The sequence below is a fragment of the Peromyscus leucopus genome, chromosome 7 (genome assembly GCF_004664715.2).
Source record: "Peromyscus leucopus breed LL Stock chromosome 7, UCI_PerLeu_2.1, whole genome shotgun sequence".
Classification (NCBI taxonomy): domain Eukaryota; kingdom Metazoa; phylum Chordata; class Mammalia; order Rodentia; family Cricetidae; genus Peromyscus; species Peromyscus leucopus.
The window spans coordinates 45030403-45052506 of NC_051069.1; the positions used below are offsets into that span (position 1 = coordinate 45030403).

Below are 22104 nucleotides of genomic sequence, written 5' to 3' on the forward strand. Positions count from 1 at the left end.
AGGGTGCCACGGGGAAGATCGCGACCTGCAAATTCTGGCCCGAGAGAGCTGGTCCAGGGTCTGAGGACTAGAAGCAACTGTGGCGATGTTGCGGTGTGGCTCCCGGCGCCTTGGCTGTCTGCGCGCCGCTCTCCGGTCCCAGGCTCACCACCGGAGCGTCACCTTCTGCATCGATCGTAAGGCTCGTCTGGGCGAAGGGAGAGCGGGACTTTGGTGGGCATCTGTGCGGATCCCGGTTTCTGACAGCTTGCTGCTTCTGGGCTTCGTCCTGACACACACACACCCGACTCCCTCGGTCCAGTCCTTGTGTCCCTTGAGGGACTCATTTCTTCCTTATGCCCTGTCCCGTCCCGGACCCGCTTCCCTCTCCCCTACCAGTCCTGTCTCCCGAACCTGCTTCCTCCCATATCCCAGGATCTGCTCCCAGGACCAGCTCCGTGTGGTCTTTGCGACCGGCTCTTAGTCCAGTCCAGTGCCCCCTCCCCCTCCCAGTCCTGGCCCATGCTTTATAAAGGTGAAGGAAATTGTGACTTTGGTTGGTTGAAGTAGTAGCAATAGATTCCCAAGGTAGCAAGAAAGTAAGACTATGAGTGCTGGTCGAGATATATGAAAAGCTCTGCTCACATACGTGGGTTTCATAATTTATAATTGTGAGCAGAAAACACTTATCCTATAGAACTGCTGCAGGAAAAACAAAGATTACCACATTGAGAAACACTATCAGAGATTACAAACTGATTGTTTAGGAACCTGGCAGAAAACTTGAATGTAACAAGGCGTGTTGGCCACCCACGCAGACTGTGGGATACCCAGCCAGTTTGTGAGTTCTGTCAATCACTTAAAATAACAAAAAAAAAACAAAACCACTTTTTCCTTCTGAAGCAATTTTAGAAGTGATTTTTATTTACTTAAAATAAGTATTCATTGTTTATGGCAGTATGACCTTGATGATTGAGAACATATCTATAAACTCACACGAAGGCATAGAAGACTGTTTTCTGTAGAAGACCAGAGACCCTTTTAAAGGCACTGCCCAACTCAGGCACTTAAGAGCTGAGTAAACCATGTTGCCCCATCTCATGCCAAAGCTAGTAAGAGTTTGTCCCACCAGCAAATGAACAAAATGTGAGTTTCCCCAGGAAGTGGTGGTTTCACTTGAGCAACTTAGATTCTCTTTCACTCTCTTTAAAGAAGGTATTGGCGTTGGGGACCTAGCTCAGTCACTTTGCTTTTTAGAGTCAGGGTGTCATTATACAGCCCAGGCTGTTCTTGAATTTGCCATGTAGTTCAGACTGGCCTTGAATTCATGATCCTCTGCGACCCCGTGCTGGGGTTATAAGCATGACTATTTAGCTTGCCATCTCCATTTTTTTTTTCTCTAAGCAGTGTTTTCCTACCATGGATCATTTCAGTTTCTAAAATCAACTGTATTTGTTATGTAAGAAGAATATGTGGGTTACACATTGTGTTTTCTTATATATAACTTATATGCAACTACTCTTTACTTAGAATGAAATTCTAAATTTCTAAGTCTTGGGTTACCTGAACTTGCTTGTCATAGGAAGTATCCTTCATTCTGTCATAATATAATAATGATTTATTAATATATATATCAAATTGGGACATAGTGACTCATACCTGTACTTCCAGTATTTCGGAAGCTTAGGCAGAGGATTACCTCAAGTTTGAGGCCAACATGAACTACATAGTCAATTGCAGGTCAGCTTGGGCTAACAGAGTTGGAGTCTTATCTCAGAAAACTAGAACCAAACAAAACATGTAACAACAGAGCTCTATATTGAGCTCTTACTAGAAGTAAAATTCTGCAGCACTTCTTTATATCTTAAGGTCTCTGAATTATTACCATTTAAGTGTGTGTGTGTGTGTGTGTGTGTGTGTGTGTGTGTGTGTGTGTGCCACACAGGCAAGGGCATTACCTCTCAGCTGCATTCTTCCCCCAATTCTTTTGCTGATGAGCATTAAACTATGAGCTATAACAGCGCTTGTACAAGAAAGCAAGAAAAAATGGCCTGACGCTCCCTCTCCCTAGTACCTCCAGTAAGAAAACTGATTTTTTTTTTTTTTTTTTTTTTTTTTTTTTTTTTGTCCCACACCATATTCCTAAGGGTGATATCCTCAGGTTTCTGCTCTGGGTCTCTTAGGGAAGTGTTCTCTAGAATCCTCACACCGTTTCCTTTCTAAGTTTCCTTCCTCACCCCCCTTTTGATACAGGGTCTTACTGTGTAGCCCTGAATATTCTAGAACTCTCTGTGCAGGTCCCACTGGCCTCAGACTCACAGAGAGGCGCCTGCCTTTGCCTTCTGGGTGCTGGGATTAAAGGTGTGAATTACCATGCTAGGCTTTCCTTTTGACTCCCAGAGGAACAGACTTCGCTGCCAACACTTGTGTGCTCTTGGAAGGACCGTTCATAGCTAGCAGGCCCCAAAGTAATTTATTGTTAAGAGTGGCTTGTCCTTTTCCTTGACGTCTACATCCATACCACCTCAGATGTCCCCATCTCTTCCTTGTAGTTACTCTTCAGTATTCGTTAGTATCATAATGACCAAAGTTTTCGAGTTGAAGGGCCATACCTTAGAACATAACTACAGAGCATCCACATGCGGCCCCCACCCCCCGCCACGCACGCACGCACGCACGCACGCACGCACGCACGCACGCACGCACGCATGCAGTCGTCACCGTACCCTCACCTTTTACTGGGCCTCTAAGTGCAGGCATGCACTCACCCCTTCCTATAGTTGCACACCTGAGTCAGTTGTTCTTACAGTAAAAGAGACATGGATGTGAGCAGTGTAGGCCTGTCCGACCCTCTCTACAAGTTGCTGGGTCTGCTCTGCTGCTCTGGCTCCTGGAATTCATTCTGTCTTCTTTTCCAGTCTTGAAAGGTCACTGCTTCTCACTAGAGTTTGGCCTGAGTTCTTTGCTTTCAGTGCCTGCAAATCTTGAGCTCTTACTAGAAGTAAGAAATCTGCTTGAAATCTGCTTCATCTTAGAAAGTACGGAAAGTACTCTGGCTAGCTAGTTGGTAGACAATCCTGCTTTCCAATTCAGCCCTACTTTCCTTACGGAATGTGGTCTCTGAGGATGAATGTAAAAATCAACTCTGTGTTTTAGCACTAGGGGACCAGGTTACTTACGTTAGTGTCTCTCGCTATTTCTTTTGATGAGATGCTATTCTAGTGCAGCCTTTGGAAGTTTTAGGAGTTTTTAGAAAATGTTCCCGTTCATCCATCCTCCTTGTCTGTCACCATCACTCTGCCGGTTCGTTCTCCCAAGCTTCATTTGTCTCAGTCTGAGAAATGAAGCAGTTACCAAGTCATAGCACTAGTGGCTGAGACCGAAACGTCCTAAGAGTTCAACTTCTCTACTGCAGATTTAACTGTTTTGACGTAAGAAAGCTTTATTTATTTATTAACCAGTCTTATCCATGGGTTGTATAGCCATATTATTCCATTGCTTCTGTAGTTGGAAAGTGTGCCAAAGTACACAGATTAGGATTTCTCAATTTGTTTTCAAGTGCACGTGTTGGTGGAAACGGTGGCTGCTGCCAGATAGGCAGAGATTGGGTGGGGCTGTTTCAAGGAAGGTACGCAGAAAAGCTGGGACAGTCCTTCAGAAAACATGTCATTTGGGCGCTTCAGTGTTTTTTATTCTTGCTTCATGTTGCTGAGCTTGAACAGGGACCTCAGCGAGGCAACCCTTTGCGTTGCCTTGTATCTCCAGCCCTTCATTTAAAAAAAAAAATGGATTTATGAGTAAGAGGAGATAAACAACTTTGAAAAGGCAGCTGACCCACTTTGAATTAAAGGAGGAATGGTGGGCCAGCAAGATGACTTAGTGGAGGTAATGGCACCTGTCACTAGGCCTGATGACCTGAGTTTAATCCGTAGAACGCACTCCCAAAAGTTGTCCTCTGACCCCAATATGCACCCACATATGTATACACATTCACACTCAATAAATAAATAAAACCATGTTTTAAAAAGAATAGTCATGCTGTTTGATGAGTTAGTGTTTGTATGTACCCTGCTCTTCCCACTCAGATTCTTTGTGCATCCTGGTTCTTCCCCATTGCTTTCCTGAGACCTGTACCTATTTTGGGCTATCGCTGTATCTTAGTAACTGAGGAAGAGATGTCCGGGAATTGTTTTATCTTAGGGTAATGTGGGTAAGTGTGTATGTTAGAACTGTCCCTTCTCCACCCGGGAAACCAGTAGTGATGCTCACATGGGGTAGCAGAAGCAGGGTGATCGATCAGGAGCTCCAGGCCAGCCTGATCTAGAGCCTGAGACCCTATCTCAAAAACAAAAACAATGAAACACCCAATAGATGGCGCCACTCTCTTGCTTTTAAAGGGTCCGTCTAGGAAATGCTGTAGTAGGTCTGTCCTCAGCTTTGAGGCATTCCTTGTTAGTGAAACTGCTCTCTCACTTCCATCCTAGAATTGGATATGTCTGGTTCTGTTCACAGCTTCTTTGGGACTAAATGAAGAACAGAAAGAATTTCAGAAAGTGGCCTTTGACTTTGCTGCTCGGGAAATGGCTCCCAATATGGCAGAGTGGGATCAGAAGGTAGGAGGAGTCTTCTTGTGGCTAGATGTTCCAACAAAGGCCTCCTGCAATGACTCATCTCTCCCTCCTTATAGTCCTAACTACTCAGTGTCTGCTTTCCACTCCCCAACTCTTACTGCAGGTGTGAAGACTGATGATAGATGTGCTGGAATTTGATGTCAGCCTGACACAAGCTGGCGTATCAGAGAGGAGGGAGCCTCGGTTAGGGAAACGCCTCCAGAAGAAGGGGCTGTAGCCAAGCCTGTAGGGCATTTTCTTTATTAGTGATTGATGTGGGAGGGCCCAGCCCATTGTGAATGGGGCCACCTCTGGGCTGATAGTCCTCGGTTCTATAAGAAAGCAGGCTGAGTAAGGCCTGGGAGGCAAGCCAGGAAGCAGCGCCCTCCATGGCCTCTGTGTCACTTCCTGCCACCTGCCCTACTTGACCTGCCCTCACTGCTTTTGATGTTGTATGGAACTGTGAGTGAAATAAACCCTCTCTTCCCCAAGTTGCTTGTCATCATTGTGTTTCATCACTGACTGGAACAGTAGAAGACTTTTCATAGAAGCCATCCAGACATCATGTAGATGTTCCTTGTCTTTCTTAATTGAACAAAGATTGTAGATGTAACCAACCGTCTTATTAAATAAGAAACACAGAACCAATGTAAAAGAGAAAGCCAAGACGTCAGAGCTCAGAGCTAAAATCTCACCCTTCCTCCTGCGGTGGTCCTAGCTTCCCGAAAGAGAGCTATTTCCTGGGTGTATGTCTTTTCATAGTCTTTTGTTCTGCCTTCTCATTGGTTGTAAACCCAAATACGTGAATGCCTCGTCACTGTCTGTATGTACAGCCCCCCAGGTCTTAAAGGCATATGTCTCCAATGCTGGCTGTATCCCTGAACACACAGAGATCTACCTATCTCTTCTACCAAGTGCTGGCATTAAAGGCATGTGCCACCACCGCCACACTCTTGCTATGGCTCTAATAGCTCTGACCCCCAGGCAACTTTATTTATTAACATACAATCAAAATCACATTTCAGTACAATTAAAATACCACCACAAAGATTTAGACACACATGAAATCAAAGCAGTCCTATAGAAAAGTTTTGGCGAACATAATGTTAACGGATGCCACTATAAAACAGCAAGGGCATTTGAAGTTAAGAGAATCCCTATAATCTCCCGGATGCAGACACTCGCATCCCTCCATTGCCTGCCTCAGAGCCAGCCCCCGACTGCCTTGCTCTCTCTCCCACAGGAGCTGTTCCCTGTGGACGTGATGCGGAAGGCAGCGCAGCTGGGTTTTGGGGGAATCTACGTACGAACAGACGTGGGTGGGTCTGGACTGTCTCGCCTCGATACTTCTGTCATCTTCGAAGCCTTGGCCACGGGCTGCACCAGCACCACGGCCTATATAAGCATCCACAAGTGAGTATTCACACCCGAAAGCATGGTGAAGGGCTACGCTCACATGAGAAGACGATCAATTGTGTTGGGCTGCTTGTACTTGAGAAACTAAGCCGGTACTGGTACACAGTGGGTCTGCAGCTGGCTACTGGATTTGATTCTGTTGTCTTCTATATTAGTGCTTAGGGAATTGGTTCTGCTGACTTTCTCCCCAGTCCCGTTTTGGTACCAGCAGACTTCTCCAGTTTTCCTCAATCTACAGCTGAAACCTCCAGTAATTGGAGACAGTAATAGGAAGTACATTTATCTCTGATTTTTAGGACTCGTTAATCTGAGAAACACCTGGGCCTCAGGTATACGTATTCCAGCAATGTTTTTAAACCAGTCCCTTCCTTTGGAGGTGAAGCTTCTCATTTGTCTCTCTTCCTTTTCCCACTCTCTCCTGCTTTCACTCATCCTTTGTTTCTTTTCCCACCCCCACCCCCGCCCCCCAATTCTCTTTTCTGTCTTCATCTCTGCCAATGCCGTTTCTTATCAGCATGTGTGCCTGGATGATTGATTGCTTTGGAAATGAGGAACAGAGGCACAAATTTTGTCCACCGCTCTGTACCATGGAGAAGTTTGCTTCCTACTGCCTCACGGAACCAGGTGCGTTTGTCCCCCCTGCAAGTGACACCCAGCAAGGAGAGAGGTGGAGCCTGTGTGGCCACTGAGCAGCCTTGAGCACCGGCTCCTGACCCGTTTACCAAGCGTTTGGTTGTGGAGTATAGGTCCCAGGGGCCTTTAAGTCAGAGTTCCTCCTGGCTGCACAGCACCGTTAGCTGGTTTGTTAGAGAGGCAGTGGACGGCTGGATGTAAGCGGTTTCTACCAAGTGTGTGGAATTCCTTGGCCATGTGGATTTTAAAGTAGTGCATGATGAGCTCTCTGAGGAAGATTTCGAGGATGTGGAACTGTGCTGAGCTGCTGTGGCTTCGCTGACTTCCTTCCCTGTCTGTTCCCTTTTGGTCCCGACTTCAGGAAGTGGGAGTGATGCTGCCTCTCTTCTGACCTCAGCCAAACGACAAGGAGATCACTACGTCCTCAATGGTTCCAAGGTAAGAGCGTGCACTCCCCTGGCAGCCAGGGGCCGTTCCCTCATGCCTCCTGATAGCCCCCAGTTCCTTTGAGTCTGTGAACTCGCATTCCCATGTACAAGTTTACATATTGGGAAGAGAATCTCACTGCGTGTCTTTTACGATCCGGTTAGAACAATTGCACGAATTTTCGTCTCGTTTCTAGCTTTACAGACTAAGTCCCGGGTCCTGTAGGCACTGGCAGAGGATCAGGGACTTAGTCATCCTTTTCCCGTTCACCCGTTCTCTGCCTTGTGCCTTTGCTCTGTCCTCAGAAGTCTTCCAGTGGTTTTCCCAGAGGTCAGGCTCAACTTCTGCATTCACTGGTCCTCATACTCCCCCTCTCCACCCACAGGCCTTCATCAGTGGGGGTGGTGAGTCAGACATCTATGTGGTCATGTGCCGAACTGGAGGATCGGGCCCCAAAGGCATCTCCTGCATAGTTGTTGAGAAGGGAACCCCTGGCCTCAGCTTTGGCAAGAAGGAGAAGAAGGTGAGTGGCTACTCAGTTGTAAGCAACTCAAGTTATGAGGTGTCTGTGCTGTCTGCTAGACCAACTCCTGCCCATTTTCACGGAATAGGTTCACGAGTGGGTATGTCGAGGAGACGTCATTGCTAAAGAAACAGACTCCTGGGGAAAGGCCAACTTTGCCGACCGATTTCCTAAGCGGCCACTGTTTAAATTCTCCTGTTTCTGTGTCAACTTTTGTTCTGTCTTTTTTCTCTGTTTCTGTGCTGTGTGCATGCGTTGGAGGGGCGTTGATGTTGGGTGCCTTCCTCAATTGTTCTCCACCTCGTGTTCCCACCAGGGTCTCCTTTAATTTAATCCCTTTATGTGTGTTGTTACTGTTTTTGAGGCAGGGTCTCACTACGTAGCCCTGGCTGCTCTCATGTAGACAAGGCCGGTCTCAGACTCACAGAGCTCTGCCTCCCTCCCTTTGCCTGACCAGACAGCGTCTCCTCATGAGCCTGGAGCTTGCCCCGTCAGTGAGACTGGCTGACCAGTGAGTTCCAGGGCTCCTCCTGTCAGCCCCTTCCCAGCCGCACCTGGCTTCCCGTGTGGGTACTGGGGATTGAACTCAGGTCCTCGTGCGGACGCGGCAAGCGCCCTGCGAGTTGGGCCATCTCCCAAGCTCTTGTCCTGTGTTTCTAACTCAGCTTTCACCACACTTCGCTACACTAGAAAGAGATACTTACCGAAGATCTGATGCTTGTCAGAAGTCTCAGAACACTTGTCTTCTCTAGACAAAAATAAAACACTCATCGACAGGCAGAGGCTGTAGGTGTTTCAGCCATCTCAGGACTTGTTTCTGTAAGTGCTTTGAAAACTAAGATACTCCTAGGGTTGAGAAACCCCACGCGCAAGCCCTGAACAGGAAACTTGTGATAATGTAATTGCTGATAAGTGAGGAGGTTTTTTTCAGGACAGGTAATAAAAACAGGAGTACAGTTGCTGTCTTAATCAGGGTTTTGGGAGATAAGTCAGTTATGAAATGACCCCTGAATACTTCCTACATCTACATAGGGTTTCCTCTTTTTCTTCATGATGCTTTTTGGCTCTTAACAACTGCCAAGGGGTCATATATAGGTTTTAGTGCCTCCTCTCTTTTGTAGCATAACAGGTTATTAGATGCCTGCAGTGTTCAAAACTATGTGCTGGCTCCTGGGAGGATGTAGAATCCTTTGTAAGGAGTCTTTTTCTGTTCCATCAGCCAACTCCCAAATAACGACATGGAGACTTAATGTTAATTATGAAAGTTTGGCTGATAGCTTAGGCTTGTTCCACTAGCTCTTATAACTTAAATTAACCTGTTTCTATCCGTCTATGTTCTATCATGTTACTTCTCTTCCACCTTGAACATCCTGTTTCCTCTCTGTGTCTCCTGGCATCCCTGCATGCTGAGATTCCTTCTCCTCTTCCTTTCTCTCCCCGGAAGTCTCACCTGTACCTCCTGCCTAGCTATTGGATGTTCAGCTTTTTATTACATCAATAACAGCAACACATCTTCACACAGTAATATCCCACAGCAATCCTTAGTCATTCCTAGCCTTGTTTGGACTTATCTGTATAGAATCTCTACAGCTGGGCATGGTGGCGCACACATATGATTCCATCATTCGGAAGTCTGGGGCAGTAAGATTGTAAGTACTAGGCCAGCCCAGGCTACATGTGACACACACACACCTCAAAATTATAAAAACAAAAATATTTGCCTATTTTCAGAAGCAAAAAAGAATTTTGGTGCGTGTAGGTGGGGTTGCAGTGAGCAAGATAGGGGCTGGATTCTTTCAGTTAGCATACTTAACAATATTAATGAGAGTTTTTAACCTCCCACTTTATAGGAGGGTAATTATTTACTTTATCTTGGATTTAGTTTTTAAGAGGCTTTCTATGGGAGAATGAGTTTTGTCATGGAGTTCTGGAAGCGAGGACAATATGCAGAAGAGTAAAAAGACTGAGCAGGAATGGTTGTTCACACAGTTGTCTAGGCATACAGGTCTTCCAGAAGGTAGAGGTAGACCAGGTTTCAGGGGGTCTTCCCCAATTAAACCTGATGTCTATTAACCTTGAATGAATCCACAGCCTTTCATTTCCTGTGGAAACAAAAGCACAACCTCTTCCCCAAAGCAATACATTTTTAAACTTCTATTTTAAAGTTAAGGCATTTTATCTAGGCTGGTTTATTTCAGCAGTCTCTTCCACAATCCCATGTCTCCCAGCAGCTATCTTTTGCTTGTCAGCAATCAAAAAAATTCAAAGACAACGTAATACCCTATAGGATCCAGACTCTCTGTGTATTTCCCATCTCTATGTGGCTTATTCTTTTTTTATTATTTATCAACTATTTACTTTTTTTCTATGACTGTCTATAAAACATACCAGGCCTTTTCTTTTGGGCCACCAACCATCTCCCAAAGCATGACATAGAGACTTATTAGTTTTGAATGCTTGGCCTTGCTTAGGCTCACTTCTGGCTAGCTCTTTTAACTTAAACTAACCTGTTTCTTTTTATCTATCTTTTGCCTCGGGCTTTTTACTTTTCTTTCCTTCCGTATATCTTACTTTCACTGCTTCTTGTGTCTGGTGGCTGCCTGGCTGGCCCCAGGCGCGTCCCTCATTCTCCCCTCCTTCTTATTCCTCCTCTGTTCTCTCTGCCCAGCAGCCCCACCTATCCCTCTCCTGCCTAGCTACTGGCCGTTCGGCTTTTTACTAGACCAATCAAGTGCTCTAGGCAAGCAAGGTGAAACAGATGTAATATATCTTTGCCTAATTAAACACACATCCTTACATCGTTAAGCAAATACAGCATAAACAAAAGCACAACACACTGCTACACAGTTAAAGTAACATTCTGCAGCATAAACAAATGTAACACATCTTTGCCCAGTTAAAATAATACTCCACAGTATTTGCCCCCTCCTCCAGCCGCCTATGGCTTTCCTAGGGCATTAGGAGAAAAAGTCTACCCATATAGGGACAGAACGTAGGTTGTATGTCTGTGGGCACATTTGTATGCTTGTGTAGGTGCATATGGAGGCTGAGGTTAGCTTTGGGTGTTGTCATAGTACTTTTCTATTGCTGTGAGGGGCCACCATGACCAAGACAACTTATAAAATAAACCATTTAATTTGGGGGCTCATAGTTGCAGAGGGATTAGAGTCCATGACAATCATGAACTTACATTTGGTCTGCAGGCAGGAGGCAGAGAGGGAGTTAACTAGGAATGACTTTAGGACCTTAGAGCCCACCCCCAGTGACACACCTCCTCCAACAAGGCCACACCTCTTAATCCTTCCCAAACAGTTCTGCCAACTGCTGACCAAGATTCAAATTTATGAGCCTGTGGGGGCCATTCCCACTCAAAGTGTCCTCTCACCACCACCACCCCCATTTTGTTTGTTTTGTTTTTTTGTGAGACAGGGTCTCTTACTGACTTGAACACATGGGTTGATGGGTTGGCTCGACTGCCTGGCCAGTGAGCTGTGGTATCTGTTCTTTTCATTCCTCCATTTCTACACACACACTGGTTGCAGATGTGTGTGCAGCAGCCCCTGGCTCTTTACTTGGGTACTAGGGATGTAAACTGAGGACTTGTTGCTTGTGCAGCAGATATTTTTACCCACTGAGCCATGAAGATACATACTTCTTACAATAAAGGTTTCACAGGTGTGAGACGGTAGAGGCTGTTTGTAGTTTGTTTCTTTAATGATGATCCATTCTTGCTTCCAGATGTCTGTATTCAGTTTGAGGAGACGAAACACAGAGGTAGCCATCACACGGGGCAGTCGTGAGAAGTTTCAGACTTTCAGACTTAGGGTAGAGACTGCCGGAGCTTAGAAGAGGACAGATTCAGTTCCATTTTGTGTGGTTTTGGTTTTCTGAGACTGGATCTCATGGAGGCCAGGCTGACCTCAAACTTGCTATGTAGTCGGAGATCGCCTTGAACTCCTGCTCCTCCTGCCTCTGTGTCCCGAATGCTAGGTTTGCAAGCAGGCACCACCATGCCTGGCTAGAAGTTTGTACGTTAGGAATGATGTAAAAGCCATGTCTTCCAGGTAGGAGGGAGCTCAGGCGGTGTGTCTAGGTCCTGGTTTTCACGAGCTGCCTTGCTGAACCTGAAGTTCCTTTGAGTTCCTGAGTACCTCGATGAGGAGCTGACAGGGATGAGGAGTGAGGCCTTTCTGTCTAGACATGAAACGTTGGAGACTTTGCTAAGAGGATCTACGAACTTCCTAGGTCAACACTTAGCACTTTTATGTAAGGAAACAAAGGTCACAAAGTAGTCAAGCTTGTCCAAAGATGGAAGTTATGCCCAGGTAGATCTGGGACAGAGGCTGCCTTTCAAGTGTTCTGAAGTTTTTCTGGGCTTACATCTGACATATTCAGTGATGTTCCCGAAAGACATTTTTCTTGGAGAAACAAAACAAAAACTCGTATTTGTGGCATTTGCCAATTCAATGGCTGACTTCAAACACTGTTGCAAGGTCATTGAATGGCCAGGTTAGGAAATGCAGTATAATTGGCTCTAGTGAGGCGACATCCCACTGAGTGTCATTGCAGCTAAATGCCACATCAGGGCTCTCTGGTATGATGCATGTCCTTTACCTTGTCTAATTATAGCGCCTTTTAGGGAAAATGTGGTGATTGTTCAGAAGGCCTTTAAAAGTTAACCTTTCGTGCTCGCTTTGGCAGCACATAGACGAAAAGCAAACTTTCCCAAATAATCTCTCACAGAAGTTGCACTCACAGAGGCACTGAAAATGAGGACGGATCTGGTCCTGATCCTACAAGAAGTGACGGGTATTTGTAGCTAGAGTATACAAAGTAGATTTGTGTAATGTGTTACACTGTGTTAGCCGGGCATGGCGACTCACACCTGTAACCCCGGCACTGGGAGCCTGAGGCAGGAAGAGCATGCTACAGGTCAGCCCAGACTACAGAGTAAGAAAGCCCATGTTAACAGATAAACAAAACACTGTTTACCTGAAATAAGCATCTCTCTAAGTATTGATAAACTTTTACATCTGAACTTTTTTCGTCTTCTGTTTTGTGTTCTGATGGGTTTAAGTGCCAGGGTGCTGGAACCCAGACTTTACAAGCTTCTGTCCACAGGGAAGGCTGCCCTGCTTGGGGAGTCCTTGGGCAGCCACCCAGACCCTGATTTTTGCCAGGTGGGGTGGAACTCCCAGCCAACCCGCGCAGTGATCTTTGAAGACTGTGCTGTCCCTGTGGCCAACAGGATTGGAAGCGAGGGGCAAGGCTTTCTCATCGCCATGAAAGGACTGAACGGCGGGAGGATCAATGTTGGTGAGGCCCGAAAGGCACTGGGGAAGGAAGGCAAAGGCTGAAGCTGGCCACTGCCATTCAGGCTCAGCTGAAGTCCTGACTCCTCCTCTCTAGCATCCTGCTCTCTTGGGGCTGCTCATGCTTCAGTTATCCTTACCCAAGAGCACCTCAAGGTCCGGAAGCAGTTTGGAGCACCTCTAGCCAGAAGCCAAGTAAGACACCCGGGGTCTGCATTTGTATTCTGTTGAGATCTTCCCTGGGGCCCCTGTTCTTGGTGGAATTGGGTGGGGCTGATATCCCATGAAGACCTTTCCCCCATCTTAATCAGAATGTATGTTTTACAAGTACCTGTGCCTTTTTTCAGGAGGCAATAATACCAAGACAAGCAAAGCAGGCTTTAGAAGTGGCAAAAGACTTTGATGTACTTAGACAAGGCACCTAACTTGAGATATCTGTATGTGTGTATGCCGGCACACAAATATGCATGCAATCACATGCATGTCATAGTGCGTATGTGGAGGTCCAGATAAGTTTCAGGTGTTGGTTCTTTCCTGCCACACATGGGGTCATCTTGGGGTAGGATTCGGATTGTCAGATCTGTGTATGAGTAAGGACCTCTACTTGCTGAGCCAGCTCGCCAGCTCAAGATGTCTTATCAGTGGTTCCCGATCAGATCCCAGATGGCCTGTCTAAAAACCATGTGTCCTTTTTGGTTCCATCCTCTCCTGTGGCTGCAGTACCTGCAGTTCCAGTTAGCGGACATGGCCACCAGGCTGGTTGCCTCCCGGCTGATGATCCGTACTGCCGCAGTGGCTTTGCAGGAGGAGCGGGAAGATGCAGTGGCCCTGTGCTCCATGGCCAAGCTCTTTGCTACAGAGGAATGCTTCAATGTAAGTGATAAGTCTTCTGGCCTTCCTGACGTAGACAGGAAGAGCTGCTGTGCTTAGGGATTTTGAGAGAGATGAGTCATCTATAGAACCCTAGCCTCCTGAGACAGTGAAGGAATCACCTTGGGGCTTAGGGTTACAAACGAATTTTTGAAAGGCCTGCAAGAGAGCTCTCCCTACTGCCTTTGTAGCCTTTTCCATGATGTTAAATGCATCAGGAAGACTCTGTCTCTCAGATGTGTTCTGGAAGAAGCACATCTTTGCAATGTTCAAAACAGCCCAAATTTAGCACTAATTGCCATGTTTACTTCAGCACGGAGCTGTCTCCACGCTGAGACTACATTGCCACTAGGTGGCGCATGAACTTCCTATAATCAGTCAATGGGTGATTGTAGGCAGCTTTGCCTCCAGGATCGCATGAAGAAGCAATGTGGATATTTGTGCATTGTTTGACTGGTTCAGTAGGAAGACTGCCTTTGTGTCTGACTATTTAGAATCTGGAGCTTCTCTTGGGCTCTGTTTGTTCTCGACTGCCAGACTGAGGTTTGGAGTGCGGAGGGGAGCCAAGGACTCCACAGGCTTCCTGGGACCAAAGACATCTATCTACTCCCTGTCTCCCAGCAGATCTGCAACCAGGCTTTGCAGATGCATGGGGGCTATGGCTACCTGAAGGATTATGCTGTTCAGCAGTATATGCGGGACTCCAGGGTCCACCAGATCCTAGAAGGTAAAACTTTGCAGAAGTCGTTCTCTTGCTATGCTCTTCCCAGCCGGTCTCAGTACTTCTGAGATGGGGTCGTGCCAGGCCCTGTGTCTTTTCCTCCATTCTTCTTTTCCTCGGCCCTTCCCTGAAGCTGGTCTCCCACTGCATTAGGAAGCACTCTAAGCTGGGCACCAGGGGACTCCACTTCACCCTCATGAGTGAGGCATCACGCCACTTCTTTTTGTAGATTTCAGAGAAGGCTCCAACCAAGCTAGTACACGAGCAGTCTTGTTGGAAAGCACACTGGTGGTATTTTGTGCCGTTGTAAAGGAGTTGAACCTCAGGGATCCTAAACTTCCAAAAGTAGTTTGGCAGCCGCATTGTCTAAATGTCGTCCTTGTCAGTATTTCTGGTATTGCTAGTGTTTAGTAAAATCGCCAGTGTGTGGCTTTGTTCTTTAACTACAGACATCTGTTGGGCAGCTGCGTGAGCTGTTAGTCAGGTGCAGAGTGCGTCTTACGCTCAGCAATCAGTGCGTCAGTCTGGAAGGAGCCCAGCTCTGTCCCGGCTTGTGTAGGCAGCCAGGGCTGTCACAGGACTGGGGAAGCGTGGGATGGAGACTTGTCTTGTGACTCTTGGTGAAACAGTGTAGGGTATTTTATGGTTGTGCTTCCCTGCCTTCAAAGGGATCCATGTCACACCTGAGTGAGCACCATAATCTTCCTCGGGAGGATTTTAAGTAGGCTCCTGGGTCCCACCCTCAGAGTTTCTGCTCCAGTGGACCGAGTGAAGGCTGTGGTCACCAGTGTGGGAACAGTTTGAGCCCTGCTGTCCCTATGTCTGAATATCCTAAAGGACCGCCTTCTATCCAAACGAGCTCTAACCTGTATTTGGCTCAGGCCCTTATACTGAAATTAAACTTGCAGAGTTTTTTGAGTGGGAAATGTCACCCTTTTGCAAGGAAGTTTGGATTTGGCTTTCTTTGAGGCAATGTGATTATTGTTCCCGCAAGGGCTTTACTTTGTATTTTGTATGTACTGAAGGCCACTATTAAAAATAAAATGAGCTATTAATTTCCCTCCTTCAAGGCAAATGTTTTATTTTATGCTTCAGTTTTCTGATTACAAAAGAAATATGTATTGTTGAAAATCTATAAAATACACAAAAAGTAAAAGAAAAAAAACACTCCTGTTTCTATATCTAAGATATATATATGTTGTTAAATTCTTTGGACTTTTTCCTATCCCTTTACAAGTATGATTAAAATTTTAAAATTAGAGTTATACCACTTTTCTTCTACTTGTTAATACAGTCATTTTTGTCATCAGGAGAGGTGTTAAAAATGTAAATGTCTCACGGAGCCCGCAAGATGGGTAAAAGGCCTGAAGGCCTGAATTTGATCCCCAGGACCCACATGGTGGAAGGAGCAAAGCAGACTTGCAAGTTGTCCTCTGGCCTTCACATGCACGCACACACACGCACTGCACGCACGCACGCACGCACTCACACAATAAATACGTGTAATTTAAAAATTTGAAGGCATAAATATTACTGGGTGTGGTGTAGTACACCTGTAATGCTAGCACTAGTGGGGGCAGGAAGGTCAGGAGTTCAAGGACATCCAAGGTCATCCTCAACTGTATGTGTAGTTCAAGTACAGCTTGGGCTACATTAGAGCCAGTCTCAAACCAAACAACAACAAATGTAAATACTGTTTCTTAAACTGTCGTTTTTTTGATAATTACAAAAGAAGCAACAGTTTAAATCCATGACTACCCTTTACCTACTGACTCCTTCCTTGTTCCCCTTTGCAGGTAGCAATGAGGTGATGAGGATGCTGATCTCTCGAAGCCTGCTTCAGGACTAGGTCCTAAACTGCAGAGTCTGGCCTGGAGTTCATGTGCAGCTGCAATCAGTGTGGCATACTCAGATAGGTTGTTCAGTTGCAAGTGGATCCTGGAGGAGATTGAAGGGTGTGCTCTTCTGATAGAGAACCTTTGTGGTCAGCAGTGTGCTGGCTCTGAGATAGGAACAGGATTCTCAGGAGAGCTGGAAGGGCCCTGAGGAGCATGCCAGAAGACTTGCTCTCTTGCTGTCCTCATTCTGGAAAGACAAGCAGTCAACACTGTGGCTTGGATTCACACGATGTGCGTTTCGTTGATTCTTGTGCTAGGGTCTGGGTCCCTCAATGAAGTTTTTCCTGATTGCAGAGGCAGGTGGGGGGGAGGCAAGTGGACAGCCTGTCTCTTTCTGCTCTCTGTTCTGCACTGGCAGGGTCTCAGGACAGCACTCCTGAACTCAGATCATAATGAAGTAAATATGTGGGAATCTACTGCTAAGCTATGAATCAGGGTACATCTTTACTCTCCCCACCACATAATAAATGTCAAGGGCTAAGATTATTTGGAACATTTGGATTTTTATATGGGCTTTTATTTCCTCTTTTGGGGCTGCTTCTCTTTTTAAGTACTTTTATTAGTACCTTGGTAAATAAAATCTACCTCTTTCAACTATAAGCCTTATAACTATACTTGATTTGATTCAGTATATATTTGATTCAATATTTAATTGGATATTAGAATAATTAGGAATCTCTTCTAAGGCAGTTTGTCTTTTAAAAAGTACATCTTTTAATTAATTTTGCAAACAAAGCATTATTTTTCATGTATGGAAGTCTAAGTGTTACTCAATGATTAGGACTTTGGGAAAACCCTGCTACAGATGATTATCTAATCCATCTTTTGATGTTAGGAAAGAACAATGTACATGATATTTTGTTAACCACAGTCACTGATTATAGAAAAGGATATATGTCTATAACTGTAATAGACATTTTTTCTTAATGCTTATGCTGTCTGAAATTGTCCTGTGCACAAGGAGCAAGGTGTAATTCAGAGTTGAAAATAGGGTTCTGTTGTCCCACAGCTGTACCTAACAGGAGCTAATGGAATGCATGATCACAGAGTCTGTACAAGACAGAATAGTCTGGAAACAAGTAAAGGTAGAAAGAGGTTCACAGAGGAGGTAAAAACTCAGATTAAGCTTTTATGAAAATGTCTAAAGGGAAACTGCTTTGCAGAAGTCGGGAGGGAGTACAGGATTTGTGTGGGCGGTGCGGACATTTGTGTTTGTTGTGGTTTGGGGTTGGCATGAAACAGAAAGTATGAGTTAAGTGTGGTTAGAACAATGGAAAAAGACGGGTGGGGGTTGTTTATTATTTGTCTATCTGTGTGGGTGTGTGTGTATGATGTCCATGTGTGAGTACCACTTTGTGTGTGAAACAGCTCAGGGAGTCATTTCTTTCCTTCCACTGTGAGGGGCTCCAAGAATCAAAGAGATCATCAAGCTCGTACAGCAAACACTTCCCCACTGAGCCATCCCACTGGTTCCAGATTCACCCATTCTTAAGAATACTGAAAATTGTCAAAGTGTGAGAGCCTCTTAGCCTATCCTTGGAAACAGGGAGAGTGAGCAGGTGACAGCCACTGTAGACCAGTGCTTAGAATGTCCACTGTGGAACCTGGCTAGTACAGAGAGCTGGTCATGAACCAGTCTGATTGCTGAGGTTCCTACTCCTCCTCGAAGCAGTCCCAATGCTATCTGTAGTGATGCCTTTGAAGTTACGGTTATTGAAGAGTACGAGCTGTGGGCCTGAAATGATGACACAGCAGTTAGGAGCACTTGCTGCTCTTCCAGAGGACCCAATTTGGATTCCCAGCACCCACATCAGGCATCTGACAAATGCCTGTAAACTCCAGCTTCTGTAACTCTGGCCTCTATAGACACCTGGACTCATGTGCACACACCCTCACATAGACACCCCTGAAATACACATAATTAAAAGTAATGAAAATAAAAAAATACAAACTGAGTGTGAGGGTTCAGTCCTGTAATCCCAGCACTCAGAAGGCTAAAGCAGGAGGATTGCCGTGAGTTCAAGTATAGCCTGGGCTGCATACAGACTGAGTGACCCTGTTTTGAGCTGGCATTATAGCTCACTTAACTCGTGTTCAGGAGCCCTTAGGCTTCCACCTCAAGCACTGAAATAAAGTTCTGTCATTTCCAGATATTACTAAGAGATTTCATATTCCCAGTCATCTGGCAAGCAAGTGGTCAGTGAACTTTTTTTAAACTAATTCCCATCATTGTTCTATATCATAAATAGAAGCAAAAATACCATAGCAATATTCACTGTTCTTTGAGAGACTCCTATGGTAAGGCCAGGTATATGGCAAGGCCCTCATGTTTGGGGTGTAGGAAAGTACATCATCACAGAAGGAATTGAGGTGATGCTGGGGGTTGAATTTTGTTCCCCTAAAAATAGTTCTGAACATGTTGGCATATAATCTAATTTGGCAGATATAATTAGTTAAAATGAGGTGATGAGGTCTACACTAGGGTAGACCTCTATAAAACAGTGTTACTACTTCTAAGAGTCATATGAAGACTCAGGCCCAAGGACACCATTAAGGGTGTCCTTGTTATTGACCAGTTATTGCCAGCTGTCACAGGAACCCGGAACGAGGGCATGGAACAGATTGTCCCTCAAAGCCCTCAGACAAAAACCAAAAACCAAGCTGTGACATTCTGGTCTCTTAAGAAAATGTTTGCTGGCTAAGCCCACCAATATGTGGTATTTTGTTGTGCTCCCTGAGCTGAGTCATGTGATCAGCCTCATTGAAATCTTGTAGAGTGTTGGAGTGCTATCTCAAACAGCGGAGTAGAGCTGAGGCCACAGCTCAGTGGTTCGGTGTTCGCCGAGTCTACCGTTTGTTCCACAGCATCAAAATGATAAGTACAGTGTATTTCCCAGTACTAACAAGAAGAAACTGAGAAGTAAAGATTTAAAATATCACATGTGTGAGGTCCCCAAACATTTACATTTAAATACAAACATAAGATATACAGGGCCTTCTCCACTGAAGATATTTAATATTGCTATGAAAAATGTAAAAGTTGTAAACAAAATCTCATTGTTAACGTTAAGGTTTGCCTCTAAGTTCATCTACACAGTCAGTTGAAATCAGTGCAGGGCAAAATCACAGATTGTGGGTGTGGGGGGATGTTGAAAATAGAATATGACGAGCTTATTCTAAAAATACCTAGATATGTCCATTGTTGAATATTTACTACAGAGTATTCGATTTGATTTTGAATGCCTAAGTAAAAAAGTTAAATTGAAGATCTTTCTTAAAATGATTTATTGTCATCTTATGTGTATGGGTTTTGCCTACATGTATATATGTGTACCACATGACTGCCTAGTGCCCTTGGAAACTGGAAGAGGGTATTGGTTTCCCTGGAACCGGAACCACCATGTGGGTGCTGGAAACTGAACCTGAGCAGCAAGAACTCCTAACCACTGAGCCATCTCTCCAGTCCCTAAAGTTGAAGAAGGTCTTAATTTTTAGGACTTACTTTAAAATTACAGCAATCAGCCAGGTGTGGGGACCCATGCCTTTAATCTCAGCACTTTGGAAGGCAGAGGCAGGTGCATCTCTGAGTTTGAGGCTAGCCTGGTCTACAGAGCAAGTTCTAGAACAGCCAGGGCTATACAAAAGAACCCTGTGTTGGAAAAAAGTTACACTAACCTAGACAGAGTTTTGGTATGTTAAAGGTGCTTGGCACCAAGCCTGGTAACTTGAGTTTGTTCCCCAGAACCCACGTGGTGGATGAAGAGAACCAATTCCCACAAATCACCCTCTGACCTCTACGTGTTTCATGGCCTGTGCACGCACGCGCATGTACATACACATACACACACACATACACACACACACACACACACACACACACACACACACACACACGGATTTATGATGAGAGATAAAAGCAACTCAATAGATAAATAGCTGGTTTTCTACAGATGATCCTAGAAGAACTCTACCTCCATTAAGTTGGGATGGGCACATCTGACTCTACCTCACACCATACACAAAATGATGTTTTAAGAAAGTTCTGTATTTAAAAGTCAAACTAGAGATCTGTGACCACTGCCCATTTCAGCTTTCCAATGCATGCACATTCCACGCTGACCCTCCCATCCACATGTGAAGTCTGAGACCTTTATGTAGCATGAATCCTAATTGGTCTTACAATTAAAAACCCGGAGCCAGATATCAGGGTAAATGCTGAAAGATCAGAAGAACAAGCCACAGCCACTTCTTACCTCACCAACTCCTCAGCCCAAAGGTCCTGTCTCCACAAATCCTCAGACTGAATACCCGAGTCCTCAGCTGAAAGGGGGCCAAACTTGTCTCCTCCCGCCTTACATTCCTTTCTCTGCCCAGCCATATCACTTCCTGTCTCCACCTTGCTAGTGCTGGGATTAAAGGCATATGACTCCCTAGTACTGGGATTAAAGGTGTGAGCCCTTACCACCTGGCTCTGTTTCTCTTAGACTGGATTAATCTCATGTAGTCCAGGGTGGCCTCAAACTCTGTCTGCCTCTGTCTCCTGAGTACTAGGGTTAAAGGTGTGTGCCACCACTGCCTGGCCTCTATGGCTAACTCTGGCTGGCTATGCCCTCTGATCTTCAGACAAACTTTATTTGTTAGAGCATATAGAGAATATCACCACACCCTTGCACTCAGCCTCTTGGTACAGCCCACTTGAACTGACCGGTCCTGTGTGAGGTCAGAGACCCACAACTCCATGCGTTAGCACCCCCCACCCCCCACCCCCCACCCCAGCCACCTGTGAGTTAACTAGCCAAGCCAGGATGACCTCAGATCACACCACTCAAAGTTTTCTCTGATGCTGAACTTCGCCCAGCCAAGCCAAGCCAAGCACAGCAAACACCACACCAAGCATTCAGCACAGAACTTTCAAGAACTGTAAGGTCAGAACCCATCTACAGAGCCACTTCCAGACTTCAAGACCAGTGTATGAGGCAGTAACCACCTAAGACAGTTCCAGAATAGTCATCAAAATGAGAGAAGACAAAGTGGATGTCCATCAGAGGACCTCAGCTGTGAGACAACCTTCTCGGAGCCAAGACGGGAATGTAAGACACCACAGAGGGAACACAGCAGTGAAGGGTTCTACTCTGGAGCTCTGTCTAGTTTTGCAGTTGGAATTTCACTCTAAGGCGGTGGTTCTCAACCTTCCTAATACTGTGACCCTCCCTCATGTTGTGGTGACCCCCAAACTTAAAAGTATTTTGTTGCTACTTTATAACTGTAATTTTGCTACTGTTGTGAACTGTAATGTTGTGTAATGTAAATATCTGATGATATGTCACACACACACACACACACACACCCATGAAAGGGAGGGTCAACCCCCACAAAGGGGTTGTGACCCACAGGTTGAGAAGCATTGCTCTAAGCTGAGGTCTGGGAATAGAATACCAGCCTAATGGAGAAAGAACAGCTTACCATAGCACGACCTGGTTTCTGCAGAACACTGCAAGAACTCCCACAGGAAGAAAATGACAAAAACCAATGTGCAAGTCCCAAAAACAACAACAAAAAACTGTCAGTCCCAGAGTAGAAAAGATGTAGATGAGATTCCAGATAAAGATTTTTTTTTTTTTTTTGAGACTAGGTTTCTCTGTGAAACAGCCCTGGCTGTCCTGGAACTTGCTCTGTAGACCAGGCTGGCCTCAAACTCACAGAGATCCACCTGTCT

At 45.5% G+C, this 22104-nt stretch overlaps 1 protein-coding gene across 2 annotated transcripts; it reads left to right on the forward strand.

The window, feature by feature from the left end:
• Acad8 (acyl-CoA dehydrogenase family member 8) lies at positions 1-19654 on the forward strand. 2 transcript variants are annotated; one of them, XM_028883044.2, is made up of 11 exons: positions 1-176; positions 4492-4592; positions 5833-6002; positions 6520-6629; positions 7000-7076; positions 7450-7587; positions 12768-12903; positions 12997-13094; positions 13620-13772; positions 14391-14496; positions 16287-19654. In XM_028883044.2, exons 1-11 carry the CDS (start codon positions 86-88, stop codon positions 16337-16339), a joined length of 1233 nt encoding a protein of 410 aa, XP_028738877.1. In that variant the 5' UTR covers positions 1-85; the 3' UTR covers positions 16340-19654. The 2 variants fall into 2 exon arrangements, with proteins under 2 accessions (XP_028738877.1, XP_028738878.1); XM_028883045.2 differs by having other exon boundaries at positions 3-176; positions 14394-14496.
• The last annotated feature ends 2450 nt before the right edge of the window (positions 19655-22104 follow it).